Source organism: Pseudorca crassidens, chromosome 16 (genome assembly GCF_039906515.1).
Source record: "Pseudorca crassidens isolate mPseCra1 chromosome 16, mPseCra1.hap1, whole genome shotgun sequence".
NCBI lineage: Eukaryota > Metazoa > Chordata > Mammalia > Artiodactyla > Delphinidae > Pseudorca > Pseudorca crassidens.
This window is the reverse complement of record NC_090311.1, coordinates 24709452-24730228: the sequence shown is the minus strand read 5'-3', so window position 1 is coordinate 24730228 and position 20777 is coordinate 24709452. Positions and strand designations below refer to the sequence as shown.

The 20777-nt window shown below is 39.6% G+C and overlaps 1 protein-coding gene across 1 annotated transcript in view; it reads right to left on the bottom strand.

Moving 5' to 3' along the window:
- The window catches only part of CFAP43 (cilia and flagella associated protein 43), a 101565-nt gene that overhangs the window by 25791 nt on the left and 54997 nt on the right, over positions 1 to 20777 (bottom strand). Inside the window, exons 18-27 of the mRNA XM_067709479.1 lie at positions 19503 to 19604; positions 18666 to 18743; positions 13079 to 13204; positions 7738 to 7842; positions 5423 to 5539; positions 4300 to 4527; positions 2508 to 2714; positions 1490 to 1579; positions 1113 to 1193; positions 360 to 485 (exon numbers count right to left, since the gene is read on the bottom strand). Coding sequence (XP_067565580.1) covers positions 360 to 485; positions 1113 to 1193; positions 1490 to 1579; positions 2508 to 2714; positions 4300 to 4527; positions 5423 to 5539; positions 7738 to 7842; positions 13079 to 13204; positions 18666 to 18743; positions 19503 to 19604 — 1260 coding nt within the window. The remainder of the gene's footprint in view (positions 1 to 359; positions 486 to 1112; positions 1194 to 1489; positions 1580 to 2507; positions 2715 to 4299; positions 4528 to 5422; positions 5540 to 7737; positions 7843 to 13078; positions 13205 to 18665; positions 18744 to 19502; positions 19605 to 20777) is intronic.

Sequence of the window (20777 nt, the reverse complement as noted above, 5' to 3'; positions counted from 1 at the left end):
ACAGTATACAACTCAAATTGACGTAGACAATAGAGAGCAGTCCCTTGCAGTGCCTTGAACATACTACCATAGGTGTTCATTAGATATTTGAAGAATGAGTGAAGGACCAAATGAACTGTAATGATGTGAAATTTGAAATCAATAAGAACTTTAAAAAATTGCTACATGTTCTTTTCGTTTTAAATTGTAGTAGGCCTTTAAATTTATCTCCACTCGCTTCTTCAAATTCTCTTGAGAATTTAAGCCCAAACACCATCTCTAGGCTACTAAAGACACTGAGAAAATAAAGAGCACTTCATTTGAAAAGATACTGAAACAAAACCCTTGATAAGGTAGGTTATATTCTTTGCTCTTCTGACCTTTCTATACTTATCTCTTTCTTCATTTAATTCCTTGACTTTTTTCTCATACTCTTTGAATTGTTTCTTTTCCTTTTCAGACCACAAAGCATCAGGTTTTGACATGAAAGCAGGTTGAGGAATCACCTGAAGATATAAAGGAAAGCATATATTCTAGGTTAAACATAAATATAGCAATACAGTCAAACTCAGAGTTATTGTTACAGTTTTAAAAAAAAGAGTCCTTTAAAAGGGTATAGTTCTTCACATTGGCAAGGCAATGACCTAACACTTTGACCAAAGGATATGAAAAAATGTTACAACAGTTTTTCTGTCACTTAAGCGAGGGTAAGCATTTTGGGATGTACCCTGACTCTTAGGTGACAAGTTCAGAAGTGTGAGTTGATATCTTCATAGCTAGAACTATGCCTGAGCTCCAGGGATACCTATGTCAGGTATCAAAGGGAATGTTTCTTGGTGTATCTGGAAAATTAGAGGTTCAGTATTATCCCTACTTTCTGTGCAGACCCAAACAACTGTGGTTGTTTTTTTGTTGTTGTTCATTTGTTTGCTTTTCATCAGATTGGAAGGCAAGCCTGGTGTTTCAAACTTCTTCTTCTTTGCCTGATGTGGTAAGTTTATAAGGTACTGGGGGGTGGTATATTTGTCACTGTAGAATTTCTACGACTCAGGTTCACATGGGAAAAAATGGTCACATTTAAGTAGCTCTTTCCATCCCATTCCACCTTCCATAAGGATGACCAGGAATCTCACCATTCTCAAAATGTCTTCCTTCTTGACTTCCAGAACTCCTCCCATCATGTCCATGAGGGCTCGGCGTCTTGTGGTGGAGCCCTTGGGAAAAAGCCAAGGTCAGAGAGGGTCACTGAGACAGAGGTCTGACACTCCAGTGGCACTGGGGACAGCCCCCCTGTCCCCAATGTTAGAATGACTGCATTTAGGATTGGGGAGGGTGGGCAGTGGCATGCATGGAGGGGAGAAGAGGAGGCCACTGAGATTCCAGTGACCTCTGACCACAACAAATGCCTTGGTGTGTTTCTATGGTGGAGTACAAGACTATTCAACCAAATTAGGAACAAATATCCCTAAAAGGAAAAGGGTCTTAGGTACCATTTAAAAAAACCGCATACCTGTGACAGAAGCAATCGCTCCATTTCACGGGTCACAAGCAATTCTGTTTTGACTTTTTGCTGTGGTTTAATATGTCTCTGAGCTGTAATCTGAAAGAGAAAATGTGGTTTCCTGCTGTTATTCTTACAAAATTCAAGCCATACTTTCTTTCCACACACCGGGAGGAGGTTAGAAGGGATTAAGGAGATAGAGGGACTATCCAGATTTTGCAACCAATTTCCTATCTTGGAATGAAGATGAGGTCCAAAATGAGAGAGTGAGAAAAATAGATGGTTACTGTTAACAGGGACTATATGAGTGTTTGTTATTACTTCTAAGCAACACTATTATCTTTTGCCCCAAAGTAATCAAGATGGTTTCATGTGAGCAAGGGTGTTCTCTTTGAGTTACTTTTTATAAATGAAATATGATTATATTTGAATTGTCTTCTTTAAGCATTTATTTGTAACTGCATTTGTGCCAAACACCTTTTAAGAAGGCTGTCCAGTGAGCCCCTTTCTCTGGGACCCATACTACTCTAATGGCTAGATAATTACTGGAGCTCCATCAGCCTCATTCCCATTATGTGACCCAGCCTCCATGGGTACAGGTGCTGGACCCAAGTTGGACCAAGAAGCCCCTTCCCAGGCGAATCCAGAACTAGGGCTAAGAGATTATAGTTTGGACAAATTGCTCTCTTGAGCATAGGCGATATAACATAGAAACTGCTAGAGGCAGCTGAAATGCAGAGAGAAGTGAGTCAAGAGATGAAGAAAGAGCACTTCTGGACTCTCCACAAGGTTCCAGTGTGTGGTTCCTGCTTCTTTCTAGGCTTGGTGTCCAAATCTTCTCTGGACTCTATGGCATTCATAGAAGAAATCCCCATTATTGCTGGGGCTGTGTTAACTGTTTTTGTTACTTGTAACCAAGAATGCTACCTTATACGGTTGCTTCTGGTAGCAAAAACAAGAAGAATAAATAAGAGCCTGGAAAACGTCATGAGAAAGAAGGGAAGAGATGATGTACGGATAATCGTACCTCAGTACTTTCCACAATGAGGGTTCTCTCTGGCTTCTCACAGTCCTCAAATTCTGGTTGCCAGACTGTTTCTTCCAACTCCAGATCCAAAACGATTTCTTGAATTCTTACATTTTTTTCCTTCACACGTGCAATTTCAATCTCTTTTTGTTTATATGCCGCATCAAACTCATTATTGAAAGCAGTTTTTACCTTGTAAATAATATCCTAAAATATCAATGTTATTATAAACACACCATGTATTATACCTTTCCTGGCAACATGGTCCCACAGCTTTACTTTCCCTCCAAAATCACTTTACAAATTATAAGCAAAGTAATCTTTCTAAAATACTGTTTATATTAAGTCACGTCTTGGTTCAGTAATCTATAGTGGCATCCCACCATGGGTAAGGTTAAGCAACAGCATAACTGTTATACTACAACATACTTCCAGAAATGTGCGATGCAATTCAGTGTGCAGGTATATTGATAAGTGGGTAATGGCTACTTGGAGGCTCTTTGGGCTATTCTCTCTACTTTTGTGTATGTTCTTAAAAAAATCCATCATAAAAATATTTTAAAAGAAATATTCAGTATTAAACTTGGGAAATATCTTTTCTTTGGAACCAGGTTTGAGGAGAGGAGGTGAGGAAAAGATGGCCTATAGAGGTCTGGAGAATCTTCCAGAGAAGCACAACTACACACAATATTCTTACTCTGTATGGACAGGTCATTTTCAGGTAGAAAGAGAACCCAAGCTGCCCAGTTGGATCAGCCATTTACTAAGGTGGATGTGGGTCCAACTGGATTGCCCCTAGCTCTGCTGATGAGTAGAATGATGGGTCAAACTAAAAGTAGACTTGACTTTACCGTCAGACTTCAGTCTATATATCTATCCTACTGAAGATGAAACCATTAAAGCAGGGTAGAAAATGATCTTAACGGCTGGCACCAGAATTTCTCTCAGGCTGAAATTACTTTCGTGTAGGAAAACACCTTAATAAAGCAGCAGGAAGGTGAGACACTGAGGGCATAGGTCAGCAGAAGCTAAGGAACAAAAGGGATAACTCAACAGTTCTCAGTATAAATGCACAGGAATTTTAGGTATTGGAGGAGACAAAGAAGAGAAAAAGATAGGAAGGGAGAGCAGAGTAACCCAGCAGGAGGCTAGAACTCAAATTGCAGACATGACTGAAGGATCTTCAGGAATAGGAATGGCCAAACATTAAATTTCAAACCGTCTGCATTGGTGCAATCTCAGTTACTGAGTTTTCGAAAACCTTCAGTAGGCATGGCATGTACAGGTGTGTTCTGAAACTGACTTGTTTGGTGGAAAGCAAGGAGTAGGAGCTTAGAGCCTGAAGGACACCATACCTTATCCCTGAGCCCCAGCACTTATAGAAATCTTAGAGAGGAAATTGTATTTTCCTAGATTAAGGAGATAGATAAGCATTCACATCTTGATCTTACAAGGAGGTTCTAATTGACATCTGGGTTACCTAGAAGGTGGCATTCAAGGATTTCTTTTATCTTTGAGTTTCCCGAAGATCTAAGTAGAAAAATGGTTTGCGGTGTTAGCCAGTGGAGGGTGCTCTTTAGAAAACCTGGTATCACAGAACCCACTCCAAATGGATGAAAACAACTCTTGTCCACGAGCTCTGTTTAAAGAACATGGATGCTAGCCATGTGGATATTTCTCTGTGTACTTTAAAGACATCATTTGATTGGCATTGGATTTCAATTTGAGCCTTTGCAAGACACCTCATGGAAAGTTTTAGAGATTTTCAAGGGTAAAGAAAAAATTCACCCACTTTCAGTAATATAATTTGGTTGATTTTCTCCTCTCTGGAATGAAGTTCCAGTTGGCTTGACAACAAAGAGGTAGGTACCCTAAAATCAGTACTCAGACTACCAAGCAGGTAATTGGGCAAGTTGGTATCTTTTGCTGTCCCATCTTCTTCCTCTTCTTCATCCTCCTCTTCATGATGCTTTTTAACCAACGTAATTGCAGACTGAAACTCTACAATTTCCTTCTGTAGCTAAATATAGAAAAAGATGAAATGAAAGTTATGCAATAAGAAGAATTCTCTAAAGGGCAATTTTGGGACAACTTAATTATTTCAATAATCATTTTAAGATGTTAATTGTCTTGCCAACAACTGAATTTAAAGTGATGTCCTGAACCTGCTGAAGAGAAAGCCTCAGAAATTGATAGACTGTAGATAAATCATAAGAGTAAAAATTCTTCTTGATAGTGTGTAATATTCATATTTTTCTGTCGGGATGACAGCTTCTCGTAAATATTTTGAGTCTTTCTTGGTACTTAAGCATTAAAAAATATACTTTCTCTTCACATTTTACAAAGGAACTTATTCACATAGGACTGGTATGTGTATGTAAAAAGAATTAAGCATGACTTCATTTTAGTTTTAGAAAAAGAATGGATGCAAAGTTCTGGCCAAAATGAAACTACACCAATTGGGCAGTGTTTTTAAGTGGTTTGACAGAGATTGCTGGGAAAAAAAAAAAGCTAGGATTGCTTTAGGAAAACAATAAATCCCACCAAAACAGATTCTGCTTCAGATTCTACTTCATCCTTGGCCAACACAATCCTCAGTGATAAGAGGGGGTAAAAAGAGTATGTGTGGATGAAGAACTTCTGACCAGGACAAGAACAAAATCCCAAATCTCAATTTTAAAAGTATATCATCATATTTCAGGGATAGCCAATGTTGTTAGGATATAGGCTCCTTACGTGGATATAGGCTCCTATATTCATTAGAATATATTCCTACACATAAACAAGGAATATAAATATAAACACAAACAATATCTAAACGTATTTTAAGTAGTATTCCAACTCAAATCTGTATGAAGGAAATCCTGAAAGAAAACACGTCACTTATATAAACACATATATATTTAAAATTGTACTTTAAGACACTCTGCTTCAATCTCTTTTTGCTGCACAACTCTCTTCAATTCTTTCAACTCTTCATCTGTGCGTTCTTTCATTGGGAAGTTCTCAACCACACATGGGATGTGAAAGCACTTGGGGAAAAAAGAGCAAAATGAAATAAATCCATTTTTAGAACAATTGTGTGTATCTGGGGCAGAGTGGGGCATGTTTTCTCTCAACAAAATTAATCCATAGGTTATCATGCATGAGTGAAATGGCCCATGGAAGCTTTCTTTAAAATAAAACAATGTAGAGATTATCACACTAAGTGAAGTAAGTCAGAAGGAGAAAGACAAATACCATATGATACCCCTTATATGTGGAATCTAAAATATGGCACAAATGAACTTATCTATTTTGTAGACATAGACAACAGACTTGTGGTGGCCAAGAGGAAGGAGGGAGGGAGAGGGATGGACTGGGAGTTTGGGGTTGGTAGATGCAAACTATTACATTTAGAATAAATGTAGATAAACAACAAGGTCCTAATGTATAGCACAGGGAACATAACTCAATATCCTGTGATAAACCATGATGGAAAAGAATATAAAAAAAGAATGTCTACATGTGTATAACTGAGTCACCTTGCTGTACAGCAGAGATTGTCACAACATTGTAAATCAACTCTACTTCAATTAAAAAAAAAGAAATAAAATAAAACAATGTATGCCTTCAGTATTGGTGTAAACTTTGTATAAAAAATACTGTGCTTTTGTGAACGATTTATTTCTAGAGCAGTGCTTCTCAACCAGAAGTGATTTTGCTGGCCACTGTCTCCATCCTCTCCAGCCCCTCAGGGACATTTGGCAATGTCTGGAGACATTTTTTGATTGTCACTGACTGGGGTGGCAGAGTCTGCTGGGGCCTGGTAGATAGAGGGCAGGGATGTTGCAAAATCCTCCAATCCTTAGGTCAGCCCCTACAACAAAGAATTATCCAGCCCCAAGTGTGCCGTTCTCGAGAAGCCCTGTTTTAGAGCAATACTCAATCACATAAATGGAGGGTGATCAATACTTCATTATCTAAACAGGGGGCATATTTGAAAGTGAAAAAGGTGCTGTTAATAGTTACTCTAGGACCACAGGCATAAACTGGGACTCTTGGTCACCCCACACAAAGAGGGAAGCTGTGTTGGGAGGAATCTCAATAAAAAGACACAAAAAACAGTCCTTTAGAAAATGTGAAGGCAGGGGCGTCCCTGGTGGCGCAGTGGTTAAGAACTCACCTGCCAATGCAGGGGACATGGGTTCGACTCCTGGTCCAGGAAGATCCCACATACCGCGCAGCAACTAAGCCTGTGCGCCACAACTACTGAGCCTGCGCTCTAGAGCCTGCGAGCCACAACTACTGAGCCCTCGTGCCACAACTACTGAGCCCTCGTGCCACAACTACTGAAGCCCGTGCGCCTAGAGCCCATGCTCCACAACAAGAGAAGCCACCGCAATGAGAAGCCCACACACTGCAACAAAGAGTAGACCCCACTCACCGCAACTAGAGAAAGCCCGCACACAGGAGCGAAGATCTAACACAGCCAAAAATAAAAAAATTAATTAAAAAAAAAAGATCATAAAAATCTCACTGTGAATATTTAAAAAAATAAAAAAGGAAAAGAAAATGTGAAGGCAGGTACAGGTAGAAATGTGAATAATACGCAGCGCAACTAAGCCCGTGCACCACAACTACCGAGCCTGTGCTCTAGAGCCAGTGAGCCACACTACTGAGCCCACGTGCCACAACTACTGAAGCCCGTGCGCCTAGAGCCCGTGCTCCACAACAAGAGAAGCCACTGCAATGAGAAGCCATGCACCGCAACGAAGAGTAGCCCCCACTCACCGCAACTAAAGAAAGCCCGCGCACAGCAACAAAGACCCAACGCAGCCAAAAATAAATAAATAAAATAAATAAATTTATATAAAAAAAAGAAATGTGAATAATATTATGTCTAGTTTTCAATCTGTGTGGAATGTGAGTGAAGTGGCGGTTTGGAATAGACAGATATTGAGACCCGGATGCAGGTGGTGTCGTAGAGGAAAGAGGGAAAGAGGTGCTGAAACAAAGCTTAAGAGATGCTGGCTTAGAAGCACATGGGGACTGAGCAGAGAGGAAAGAACGAGACAAGGGAAAATGACACATCGAGGTGGAGTCAGTACAAGAAGGAGCAAGGTGTGCTTCGAATGCTTTCCTATATATGGATCTTCTTAAACTTTTTCTTTTTAAAATTTTCTGCCATGAGACTTCCCATGAAAATTTTCATTGGCAAAGGTGTTGTACCTGAAGTTCTATCTGTTACCTTAAGAGCTCGGCCTTTCACAGCCATCGAATTCCAGCATTCTCCTTTGATAAGTTCAGCCAAATATCTCTTGGCTAGGTTTTGCATCTCAGCATCCTTTCTTATCTTAAGGAACACAAATGAAGGGAAAAGTAAGAATGAAAATGTGGCCTCAAAAACAATCTCAATTGTAAAAACCAGATGCACTTGGAGGGGGATACTTCCCTGTCTTTGGTTTAGTCTGGAGGCTTAGGGTTCCATTCCTTGAGGACTAGGGTATCAACACAAACACCACTAAGGCAGGCAGGTCCTACACAGGAGCCAAGGCAGGTGTGTGGGCAGTTGCACAGCCATGGTAGCTGGATAGCTAACACACACACCATCACAGATCTGCCTGGTTGGCGCAAGGTGGTAAAGCAAACCCACTGTGCCAAGTCTTCCTGTTTTATTAGAAAAGTTTGAAATATGTAAATGTTGGCTTACTCCTTGTCAATGCATATTTGAAGTGGCATTTTGTGACCTCTGTCTTGGGGTTTTATTGCACTATATTCTTCTATTGTTTATGTCCACTGTGAAATGAATGTTCCACTATTCTTGGGGATCGTATGATGTACCTTTTGCCATTTAGAAACACATGTTACCTCAATTAGTTTTACCTCCTTAAGTGATTAAGTATTCTTATTTTAATAAAGTTTGCCAAAAGAGCTGGCATGAAAGTGACACCCAACAATCCTTAGTCTTTAGGGTCCTCTTCAGAAACTTTTTTTTTTATTTTTTTACTGAAGTATAGTTGATTTACAATGTTGTACAGAACCTCTTTTATTGGCATTTCACTTTGTTGGTAGATCGTTAGCAAACTAGCTGAAAATAATATCTCCCAGATTAGAAAATGTCTTATTTATTTATTCATTCATTCATTTACTCATTTATTCATGTTTATTTTATTCATTGTCTGAACAAATACCTTGTTTAATTTGCGTTTTATTTATTTTTCATTTTACCCATTGAGTTAATGGCTAATACAGTTTTCAATTATTTTTTCTTTTTTTTTTCAGAGATCAAAAATGTTCTTTATTTAGAAATAAAGAAGGTATCTGATGGGCTCTGGACATGATGATAGACTGGACATGGCTGAGGAAAGAATCTCTGAGCGAGAGAATGTAACAATAGAATCTTCAAAAACATAGAATTCCTTTATTCCTTTTTAATTTCCATGGAATCTGTAGTGATGTCCCTCTTTTCTTCCTAACATTAGTAATTGTATCTATCTCTTTTCTCTTAGCTTAGCTATAGGCTTATTCAGTTTATCAATCTTTTCAAAGAATCGGCTTTTGATTTCATTGATTTTTAAAATTTTATTTATTTTTTTATACAGCAGGTTCTCATTAGCTATCCATTTTATACATATTAGTGTATACATGTCAATCCCAATCTCCCAATTCATCACACCACCACCACCACCACCCCGCCTCGGTGTCCATACATTTGTTCTCTACATCTGTGCCTCTATTTCTGCCCTGCAAACCAGTTCATCTGTACCATTTTCCTAGGTTCCACATATATGCATTAATATACGGTATTTGTTTTTCTCTTTCTGACTTACTTCACTCTGTATGACAGTCTCTAGATCCACCCCAATTTCGTTCCTTTTTATGGCTGAGTAATATTCCATTGTATATATGTACCACATCTTCTTTATCCATTCATCTGTCGATGGGCATTTAGGTTGCTTCCATGTCCTGGCTATTGTAAATAGTGCTGCAATGAACATTAGGGTGCATGTGTCTTTTTGAATTATGGTTTTCTCTGTGTATATGCCCAGTAGTGGGATTGCTGGGTCATATGGTAATGCTATTTTTAGTTTTTTAAGGAACCTCCATACTGTTCTCCATAGTGGCTGTATCAATTTACATTCCCACCAACAGTGCAAGAGGGTTCCCTTTTCTCCACACCCTCTCCAGCATTTGTTGTTTGTAGATTTTCTGATGATGCCCATCCTAACTGGTGTGAGGTGATACCTCATTGTAGTTTTGATTTGCATTTCCTTCATAATTAGTGATGTTGAGCAGCTTCTCATGTGCTTCTTGGCCATCTGTATGTCTTCTTTGGAGAAGTGTCTATTTAGGTCTTCTGCCCATTTTTGCTTTGGGTTGTTTGTTTTTTCAATATTGAGCTGCATGAGCTGTTTACATATTTTGGAGATTAGTCCTTTGTCTGTTGATTCGTTGGCAAATATTTTCTCCCGTTCTGAGGGTTGTCTTTTCATCTTCTTTGTAGTTTCCTTTGCTGTGCATAAGCTTTTAAGTTTCATTAGGTCCCATTTGTTTATTTTTGTTTTTATTTCCATTACTGTAGGAGATGGATCAAAAAAGATCTTGGTGTGATTTATGTCAAAGAGTGTCCTTCCTATGTTTTCCTCTAAGAGTTTTACAGTGTCCGATCTTACATTTAGGTCTCTAATACATTTTGAGAGTATTTTTGTGTATGGTGTTAGGGAGTGTTCTAATTTCATTCTTTTACATGTAGCTGTCCAGTTTTCCCAGCACCACTTATTGAAGAGACTGTCTTTTCTCCATTGTATATCCTTGCCTCCTTTGTCACAGATTAGTTGACCATAGGTGCGTGGGTTTATCTCTGAGCTTTCTATCCTGTTCCATTGATCTATATTTCTGTTTTTGTGCCAGTACCATATTGTCTTGATTACTGTAGCTTTGTAGTATTAAATTATTTTTTCTTTAACAGCTGTTTTGGCATATTAGTTCTCAGAACCTGTCTGATTCCCAGGCTCCTCCATTCCTCCCCTTGCTACTCTTGAGGCTATTTATCAATCCCTCCAGAATAATGCTAATACTGTGTCTAGGTGGTCATTACTGGGCTTTGGTCTTTGCCCTATTGTTGAGATCCTGGCCAGGGTGGGCTAGTAGCCTGGTCCCTTTAGGACTGGGATCCTTAGCTCTTCCCAGGGGTTAGTGTTCTGCTCCCAGGTGGATTTATGGTGCCATCTGCTAGCACTGTTCTGTCCTGAACCGTCTGGTTCTACTATCACGCCCAATCTAGGGCTGATATCTCTTCAAAAGCCCGGAGCTCAGGAAAACTAAACAACGTGAGGGAAATGAGCACGTGAAGAACCTTTCTCTGTACCAAAGCCTGCGACAGAGGATCAAGGACGCTCCTCGAGGGATGCACGGGAATTTGATAAGCATCAAGGGATGGGGGCATCTGGGGCAGAGGCACAGGGTGGGGGTCAGGTGAGCAGAGTGTCTTCATCAGTGGTCAGTAGGTCAACAGTCCAGAGGAGCAGGTTCATGGGGCCGAGTGGTCAGACAAGAGCTTGGAGAAAAAAGCAATGAGAGGGTGAGAATAGGGGCAGGCACCTAAGCCGAACTCATTTTAGAGTGATCAAGATGAATGGGCTGGGAGGACCTGGTGCCAGAATAGGAGGTGGCCTTCCAGGCCTGTGAGGCCAGGGCCGAGGAGGATGAGCCAGAAGCCTGGTGGGCAGACCAGGACTGCTTACCTGCTCAGACTCGAGTTGTGGGCTCCTAGCCAAGTGACTCGACCACCTAAGCCTTAGTTTCCTTAAGTGGGGAAAACAATAACCTACCTTTTTGGATTGCTGTGATGATCAAATAACATTCAAAAAGCCCCTAGATTGGTGCCTATCTGTTATAATAAGAAAAAGGGATCATTTCTAATAGCTTCCTGTTGTATGTTTAAAAACAAAAGCCAAATTCTTCACCACAACATACAAGGTCTTCAGAGCTGGCCTCTGCCTACCTCCCCCACCTCATTCTGTGAGGCCCTCTCCTGTCCACTGTGCTACAGCCTTTCTGGCCTTTCTGGCCCTGGAATACTCTGAGCAATTTCTGCTTCAGGGCCCTTGTTCTTGCTGCTCCCTTTGCCTGACATTCTCTTTCCTCAGATCTCTGTATAGCCAGCTCCCTCTCTTCTCTTAGTTTGCAACTGAAAGGTCCCCTCTTTAAAGTTGTCTTCTCTGACCACAGAAGTAGATCCCCCACATCTATTATCGAATCTGGTTTGTTTCCATCATATAATATATAGAGATTTGTTTATGGTCTCTGTTCTCTACTAGAGTAGCCCCATGTGGGTAGGACCTATCTGTATTATTCATTGTATCCCCAGCACCTACAGTAGTGCCTGGCATGTAATAGGTGTTCAATAAATGTTGCAGAATGAATGAATGGATGGGCGAATGAACATCCAGGTGAATTTTATCTCCTTGAGTTAGTCCCTTGAGGTACTTTTGGTATTAATTCTGTTATTTAATATATTTCCTCTCATTCTCAGCCTCATGTCATTTACCATTTGGACAGATCTGCCTCATTTTCACATCTTCACTCCAGTCATTAATAAACATGTTTAACAGGACAGAGTCCTGGGCCACATGATTGGAGATTTCTCTCCTAGAATCATCAGTCAAATAACAAGTCTCTTTTTGGGGTAGCTGTTTAACCAACTATAATTCACTTAAATGTCCTTATATCCAGCTTTATTTAATTCTCTTTTTCAGTGGGGAAAATGTTTTTATACTTGCAAACTCAAAGAATCAAATGTACTGTGCAGGTTGAGAGAGAGGTTGCTTAAGAACATCCTGTGTAAAACACTCTTAAGGCTTTTACCCAAAATAAAATCCATATGAGTAAGCAATGTGTTGTGACTGCCACAAAACAGTGCAAAGGGTGAATTAATAGAAGTACAGTACCTAGAAAAGTGGAGGTTTCAGTTTATGCTTTTCTCTAAACTGGAAAGATAATAATTAAAATTCTTTTGTGGGTGCCATACAGAAATAAAACGAAATTAGAGGAAAATTACAATAATAATAAAACTATTAAAACTACAGTATATGATATCATAGGAGCTGGGATAGTTAGCCTAGACAAGATACATAGGAAACATGGTAATTGCTAGTCTTCTCTAACCACTTTCACAGTGGCTATAGAGATGGTGCTCAAAGAGTAGAAGAATCAGTGAGTACAGGGAGAAAGATTTCAACTCTAATTAAGAAAGGGCTTACTAAACCAAAAATGTTTGAAGTTGGTATGAGGTGGCTGAGGAGATCTCTAAAAATGTTCAAGTATATGGTGGAAGATGGTTGGCATTAATGTCATGGGGGAGAGATAAACATCAGATGTCTGGCTGGTCTAGATGTTCTTCTTTCCCCTGACTCCCAAATTCAATAATTCTCTGACTCGTTCCATTTGTATGCACTAAATTTGCTGTATTCACATCACTCTAGAAAAAGTTTGTTTTATTTGCATTATCCTAGAAAAGTTCTCCTTCCTATTTTCTTTTTACTTTCTTTATTAAATCTTTATGGTGCTTAAATCAGATTTTTCCATACCTTTGCCACTTCTTCCTCACTTTCATTGTGGAGTCTTTCCAGTTCTTCAAGATCCAGGACAAATTCTTGTTGCTCTAATTTTGCAATATTATCTACTGCTTCATTTTCTTCCATCATGTCCAGAATCTGAATTTTCCAATAGTAAAGGATGGAGACAAGCAAAGAATTAAACTTTAAAGGGATGGTTTTCCGAGTCTCTTGAGACAGCAACCAATAAAAAAAAATAGATATTCTGTTTATCTAAATGTAACTATCAAATAAAGAATTAGGTAATAGGCTTATTTAGGTTTTAAGGTTTAATCCATAAAAGCTCATTTATCTAAAAACAACAAAAATATGTAATGATATTAAGGAATTACTGATATTTAGCTGTGCTAGTAGTAGTATTATTAAGTATTTTCAGAGTTCTTATCTTTTAGACACATATACTTAAATAATTAAAGGTGAAATGATATGACATCTGGGGTTTTTTTCAAAACAAGCACGGGAGAGGATAGTGGATGGTGTATAGAGGCAAAAATATTGGTGATTAGATTTATTATATTATTTTTCCCTCCACTTTTATATATATTTGAACATTTCTGTAATAAAAATATCTTTAAAAGTTTATAGCTTCAAAAAAATTCAGTGACATAGAGCACACGTTACAACATATATGACAAAATATTAATATCTTCAAAATATAAAGAGCCCTTACAAATAAACAAAAAAAACAAAGACAACATGAGAGAAAAAAATGAGGACTTCAGTTTCAAAATTGACTGAGAATGGGCTTTACAATCTTCCTTTCTTGCCCCAATCCATAAAATTAAGAGGAAAAAAAGGGTATAATAAATCAATAAATCCAACACTGCAATTAAGAGGGGGAAGAAAAGGATTCTTCAATAGCATGGAAACTGTAAAGTCTGAAGGATGAAAATCAGTTGGATCTGAATGATGCATCATGGCCCCATGGGTCCCCAGGACAGAGCTCAGCAAAAGGTAGAATGGAATACCTGCTGAAGTCAGATCTCCTACACTTCTTCTTCCCAAGCTTGCTGAACTGGTATAGTGAAATTATAATAGGGAATTTCAATTATAAAGAGTGAGAAGGTGGCATGGACTTATATATACTACCAAATGTAAAATAGATAGCTAGTGGGAAGCAGCCGCATAGCACAGGGAGATCAAGGGAGATCAGCTCGGTGCTTTGTGACTGCCTGGAGGGGTGGGATAGGGAGGGTGGGAGGGAGGGAGACACAAGAGGGAAGAGATATGGGAACATATGTATATATATATATAACTGATTCACTTTGTTATAAAGCAGAAACTAACACACCATTGTAAAGCAATTATACTCCAATAAAGATGTAAAAAAAAAAAATAATGAAAAAGCACAGAGCAAAAAAAAAGAGAATTCAGCAAGGTGGTCATATATAAAATTAGTAACATTCATATCCAGTAGTATCCAATTAGAAAATGTTATAGAAAATATTCCACTCACAAAAGACCTCATAAGAGATGTATACAAAGTCACTTTTAGACTATAAAACTTCACTAAAGAACTTGTTAAAAATTTGAATAAAGATATATATTTATTTATATGTAATATATAATATTTATGTATTTTATAAATATATACTATATATATGTATTAAATTTCAGAGATGGCAAATAAATTCTTCACCAAATCACACTGTAAGCAGTTATTCTCAATTAAAATCAAATCAGAGATTTTTACAGAGCTCAACAAGCTAACCTTAAAATTCAGATGAAAAAGTAAGTGTGCCTAAAGAGGCCAACATTTTCTGAAAGTCAAGAGCGAAGGGAGAATTACTTCCAAGATATAAAAACATTTTATAAAGCTATAGCAATTAAAATAGTTTGGAATTGGCTAAGGAAAAGATCCATGCTCAATATCAGAACATAGAGTGTCTAGAAATAATTCCGTATTCATGGGAATCCAGGGATTGATGAAGGAGGCACTGCAGATCAGCGGGAAAAGGATGGTATATTCAATAAAAAGCATTGGTGAAGTGTGCTACTTACTTGAAAAAATAAAGTTAGATCTATACCTCATATCCACTCACAAAAGTAAATTACAGGTGAAATAAAGGAGTATCAGAAGAAAATACGTGAGATTTGGAAGCCTTTAAAAATCATGCACATAAAGCAAAAGCTATAAATGATCAATGCACTCGGATAATAATTTTAAACTTTTGCATTTAAAAAGGTACAGTATAGGGACTTCCCTGGTGGCGCAGTGGTTAAGAATCCGCCTGCCAGTGCAGGGGACATGGGTTTGAGCCCTGGTCCGGGAGGATCCCACATGTCACGGAGCAACTGAGCCTGTGAGCCACAGCTACTGAGCCTGCCTGCCACAACTACTGAAGTCTGTGCGCCTAGAGCCTGTGCTCCACAACAAGAGAAACCACCGCGATGAGAAGCCTGCGCACCACAATGAAGAGCAGCCCCGGCTCGCCGCAACTAGAGAAAGCCTGCGCACAGCAACAAAGACCCAACGCAGCCAAAATAAATAAAATAAATAAATTTATATAAAAAATACATATAAAAAATAAATTAAAAGGCACAGTATAAAAGTTGAGACAAAACAGACAATATTTGTAGTATATTGGGCTGAACCATATAAAACAGCAATCTCATGTGGTGCAACCTAATAATAAGGGCTACCTCCAGATTTGCCCAGTGCACGCCTCCGTGCTCTTTTCCTGTTCCAGCTGAGTGGGATGAGATCAAGCAAGGCAACCTTAGAAGCCATGTGCTAGAGACAGCAGAGTCTCTGTCAGCTTGGGTCTCTGAATGACTGCATGGAACAGAGCAGCTGCTGACCTGAACACCTACCCAGAATTATTATATAGGAAAGAAATAAACTTCTCATCCCTATGCCATTATATTTTTGGAGTTTGTTTGTTACCACAGCTTAGCTAACGCTAATTATTATAAAGAAATATAAGTTAAAAATAAAAATAAAGAACTTCTACAATCAACAAGAAAAAGACCAGCAACCCGATAGAAATATTGGCAAAGGACATGAACAGGGAATTTATAGAAGAGGAAATTCAGTCTTCAGAGTTATGAAAAGATGTTCAGCCTCATTAGTAATCAGGAAAACAAAAATTAAGGGGAGGAAATTACCAAAGAAATAATTAAAGAACATTTCCCAGACCTGAAAGAGAAAGGTTTCTTGTTAAAAGTGCTCCAGTGCCTAGCACATGAAGGAGACAAGAAAGCCCAAACAAGCTAGGGTCCTGGTATGAAACAGAATGACACACTCAAATGGCATAAATGGGGAGAGGGACCTTTAAAACAGATTTGGCATGGTAAGGGAAATCAGCAAGGCATGATAAAGCATCTCAAGCTAGCAACCACGGGAAGCTATCACCACTCCCAGGTCTGAAAGGCAAGGATGGGAAGTGGTTACTAGAACCTGGGGAGATCAGTAGCTGTAGAAGAGGGCTAGCAGTCACTGCCAACTCATAACATCACAGAGAGGAAACTGGAGAAATAAAGACACTGACCTTGTCTTCTCCTGACCCTTGATCGTCTGCTGATGCCACTCACTGTCTAAACCCAAACAGAAGACAGAGGCAAAAGAGCTCACTGATGCCATCCACAGAGGCCAGCCTCTTGGGGCTAGGAGCAGGGTGAAAAAGGGTGAAGAGTAATTCCAGTCTGCACCAGCAAATCAAGAGTATCCATCAAAGGTATGAAGGTGCATATTGTAAAATTTCCAAACACCAGAGAAAAAGAAATGATCCTGTAAGTTTCCAGAGATAAAAATCTGGTTACCTAGAGAACTGGGAATCAAAAAGATATTGAGGGCTTCCCTGGTGGCGCAGTGGTTGAGATTCCGCCTGCTGATGGAGGGGACACGGGTTCATGGCCCGGTCCGGGAAGATCCCACATGCCGCGGAGCAGCTGGGCCCACGAGCCATGGCTGCTGAGCCTGCGTGTCCGGAGCCTGTGCTCTGCAATGGGAGAGGCCACAACAGTGAGAGGCCCGTGTACCGCAAAAAAAAAAAAAAAAAAAAAAAAAAATGTATTGAATTCTCTAAAGCAAACACTGAAAGCTAAAAGACAATGGAGCAAGTCTTCAAAATTCTGAGGGTAAACCATTGTATTTGAGAAAAACCACGTCTCAAAAAATGTACCTCCTATGTACCCTTTCTCAAGAACAGAGTCAAAGCATTGTACACCTCTAGGGGGCAGGCACCACTCACACTGTATTACATTTGAATGACACTAGCACAGCTGCATGATAAATGATGTTCCCAAGTATGGGCCTGCACAGCAGTCCTGCTTAGAAAGCTACTGGAAGATGCACACCAAGAAGACGAAGAAAAACACACAGGACTCTGGAAACAGGGGCTCTAACTCAGGAGGCAGGTGAGACAATTTCCCAGGAAGATGGACAAGAGAAGTCCCTAGAACAGCAGCTGTGTGCCTGGTCTAGAGAGCAAGGTGCGTAGATTAGTGCTGGAACATAGAAAGCTCTAGAAGGGAGGTCTCACACACACACACAAAAATTCACTGACAGATTGATTACCTCAGGTATCTAGCATTTTGAGAGAGTCTGAATAGAAAGGCTTAATCTAAAACAAAGGCAATTGCTAATTCCAGGAAAAATAAAGTTGTAAAAATGGAAATGTAGTCATAATATACCATGTGGCTCAGCTCTGAAGAATATATATATAACTATAACAGTGTACCTACTGAGCATTGATTTATGTGCGTACAGTAGTGGTGGAGGGTGTAAAAGAACCTGAGTACTCCTCTTCCACACCAGAAAGCCCACAGCGAGTGTCAAAACAGAAATACCAAGAAATAGCAGTATTAAGAAGACCATTACAAAGATGGAGGTAAATATCCAAACAAAAAGGCTGAAAGAACTGAAAACATTTACCTCAGGACTGCAGGAATCATAGTGAAGAAAAGTAGAGCAGGTGCTGCTAGAAAAAACATTTTTTAAAATTTATTATTTATTTTTGGTTGCATTGGGTCTTGTGGCTGTGCACGGGCTTTCTCTAGTTGCGGCAAGCAGGGGCTGCTCTTCGTTGCGGTGCGCAGGCTTCTCACTGCGGTGGCTTCTCTTGTTGCGGAGCACGGGCTCTAGGCACACGGGCTTCAGTAGTTGTGGCTCGCGGGCTCTAGAGCGCAGGCTCAGTAGTTGTGGTGCACGGGCTTAGTTACTCCGCAGCATGTGGGATCTTCCCAGACCAGGGCTCGAACCCGTGTCCCCTGCACTGGCAGGCGGGTTCTTAACCACTGTGCTACCAGGGAAGCCCCAAAAACATTATTTTTAATTATGTAACTCTGTATTATTTAATTTGTAAAAATGTAAATGTATAACTTTGACAAAAAGAAGTATTAAAGACAGTATTTGGGGAAGACAGGAAGAAAACCACTGTTTATATGTTGTATGGTATGATAAAAATTATACCCTATTAAAGTGCCCAAGAAAACTAAGCTTACAGGCAGAGAAAAAAATGGGGTGTAGTGTCTCATGCTGGGTTGAACAAAATAAAGTTCAAAATGTAATTTTAGACCGAGAGCCAAATGTATTAGTCTATGGAATCGCAACACTTACAGTTTTAGCAAGTGCTTTGATTCCTCTTTTTATCTCTTTCCTTTTGTTGGAAAACAGTTTAACCTCGTTTTTGATGGCCTGGAATGGAGAAAGTACATCATTTAAACAAGCAAAAGGGACGATAGCGAGATGATAGGTACATATATACATACTTAGATACATAGATAGCACTTCCCTAGAAACAGAAATAAGGAAAAAAATTAAAGACTAATAATGTAAAGTGTACATGAAATAATACCACTGCAATACTTTGCTTAAATCTAAATTGCTACTATGTAAGTGGCCACTGAAGCAACTTGGAACTGAGGTCAATGATAAGGCCAACAGAAAGAAAATAATTTAGTGAAAAATTAAAGAACAGTTGCTAACAGAAAACTAGTCTGCTATTTTATTGGGAACTTGAGTGAGACTAGATAAGCAAGCTAAATCCAGACACAGGCTGCCACCTATGTCACCTTTCTGCACATCAGAAGCCACAATGTCTCTTCTGTTGCGGGCCCACCCCTTTTATTTAAGCCTACCTTGCAGCATCCCCCCAAATGTACCTCAGCATGAGGTATGTTAGTTCATTCTTTGCTTTGGCCTACGTGGACACTTTTCTCGGGTTTCGTATTAGCCTAAGTACAGCACTTAAAGCTCACATAACTTTATCTAAAACACTGGGCCGTGTTTAGTGTGTTTGCCTGCTTTCAGGGAAGGTACACTTATACGATGTAATGGTCTGCCAAGTAGTATCTCTTTCCACTTTCTAACTTTCCAAGGGGTTTCACAGGAAACTAATCTATTTGGCACCCCTACAAAGCATTATTTCAAACTTCTCTCATGTTTTATAAATACCTCTTGGTTTTTTTGTTGTATCCAGGGAATTTCCACCGTATTATCAACTTTGACTAATTCCTCTTGTAATGAGTCATCGCTTAACCTCACATTCTCATTTATCTTAGAAGAAGACAGACATATCTTAAATTAAAAATTCATCAAGCTCTCCTCCTACCCTACTTTAATTGCTTTGAATCCCTCTTCACTTGTTGCATTTTAAAATATACTACCAAACATTTTGCCTGCTCAAGATGTAATGTTTAGCTAATTTTATTCCTTCCATTCTGTGCTTATATCAGCCACACTTTTCACTGAGAAAGCAGCAATGATCAGACAGGTCACACGTTCACCAAATCACTCTTGGCCTTCTTCCTGTTACTGTAGACCAAATGCTGCTGCCTATCAAGGCCTGCCCCACCATTTGTGCTTAGGATCTTAATCTTTTCCTCCTTCTTGAAGCCTCTGCACTTAAAAAAATTTCCATCACCCTTCTGCATCATCCATGTCTGCCTTCTACTGAATCTTTCCCTACAGTATCCAAACATGCTCTGGAATCTCCTGTCCCAGGAAATCTACTCTCCACTGACCACCATCTTCCCCTTTAGCTGCCACCCTATTTCTGTGCTCCCTTTGCAGCAAAAAATCTTGAAAGAGTTTGGAACGTCACACTCTGCTGGTTCTCCTGCAACCTCACTGGCTGCCCCTTCTCAATCTCCTTCGCCTCCCTGAATTCTTCTCCTGGAGTTCTAGAAGTTGCTCTAACTTGGTCCCCTTCTGTTTCTCACCATCCACTCTTCCATGATGATCTTACTCAGTTTTATGGCTTTAAATTCCATTCATATGCCCCTGACTCTCAAATCAACATCTCGAGTCCTGGACTCTCCCCAGAACATCTACACAATAGCGTACTTGGTATCTCACTTGGATGTCTAACAGTATTCTCATGCTCAGTCCAGGGAACTGATTTTAGATCCCCTTCTTTCTCCCCACAGTGGCTCCTCTCCCCACAGTCTTCCCCTTCTCTGTGAATGGTACCTTCTCCTACATAGTTCTTCAAGTAAAATATCTAGGAGTCATCCTTGAGTCCTTTCTTTCCCTTTCCCTCTATGTCCAATTCATCAGAAGTTCTGTCAGCTCTACCTCTGCAAACTGCCTGGAAACTACCACCTCTCCACAACACTCTTGCACCTCTATCACTAGTACCTAAGCCTTCTAACTCCTTCTCTGCTTCTACTCTTGTGCCCTACAGGAATCATTCTCCACACAGCGGAAGTAATCATTTCAAAAACGTAA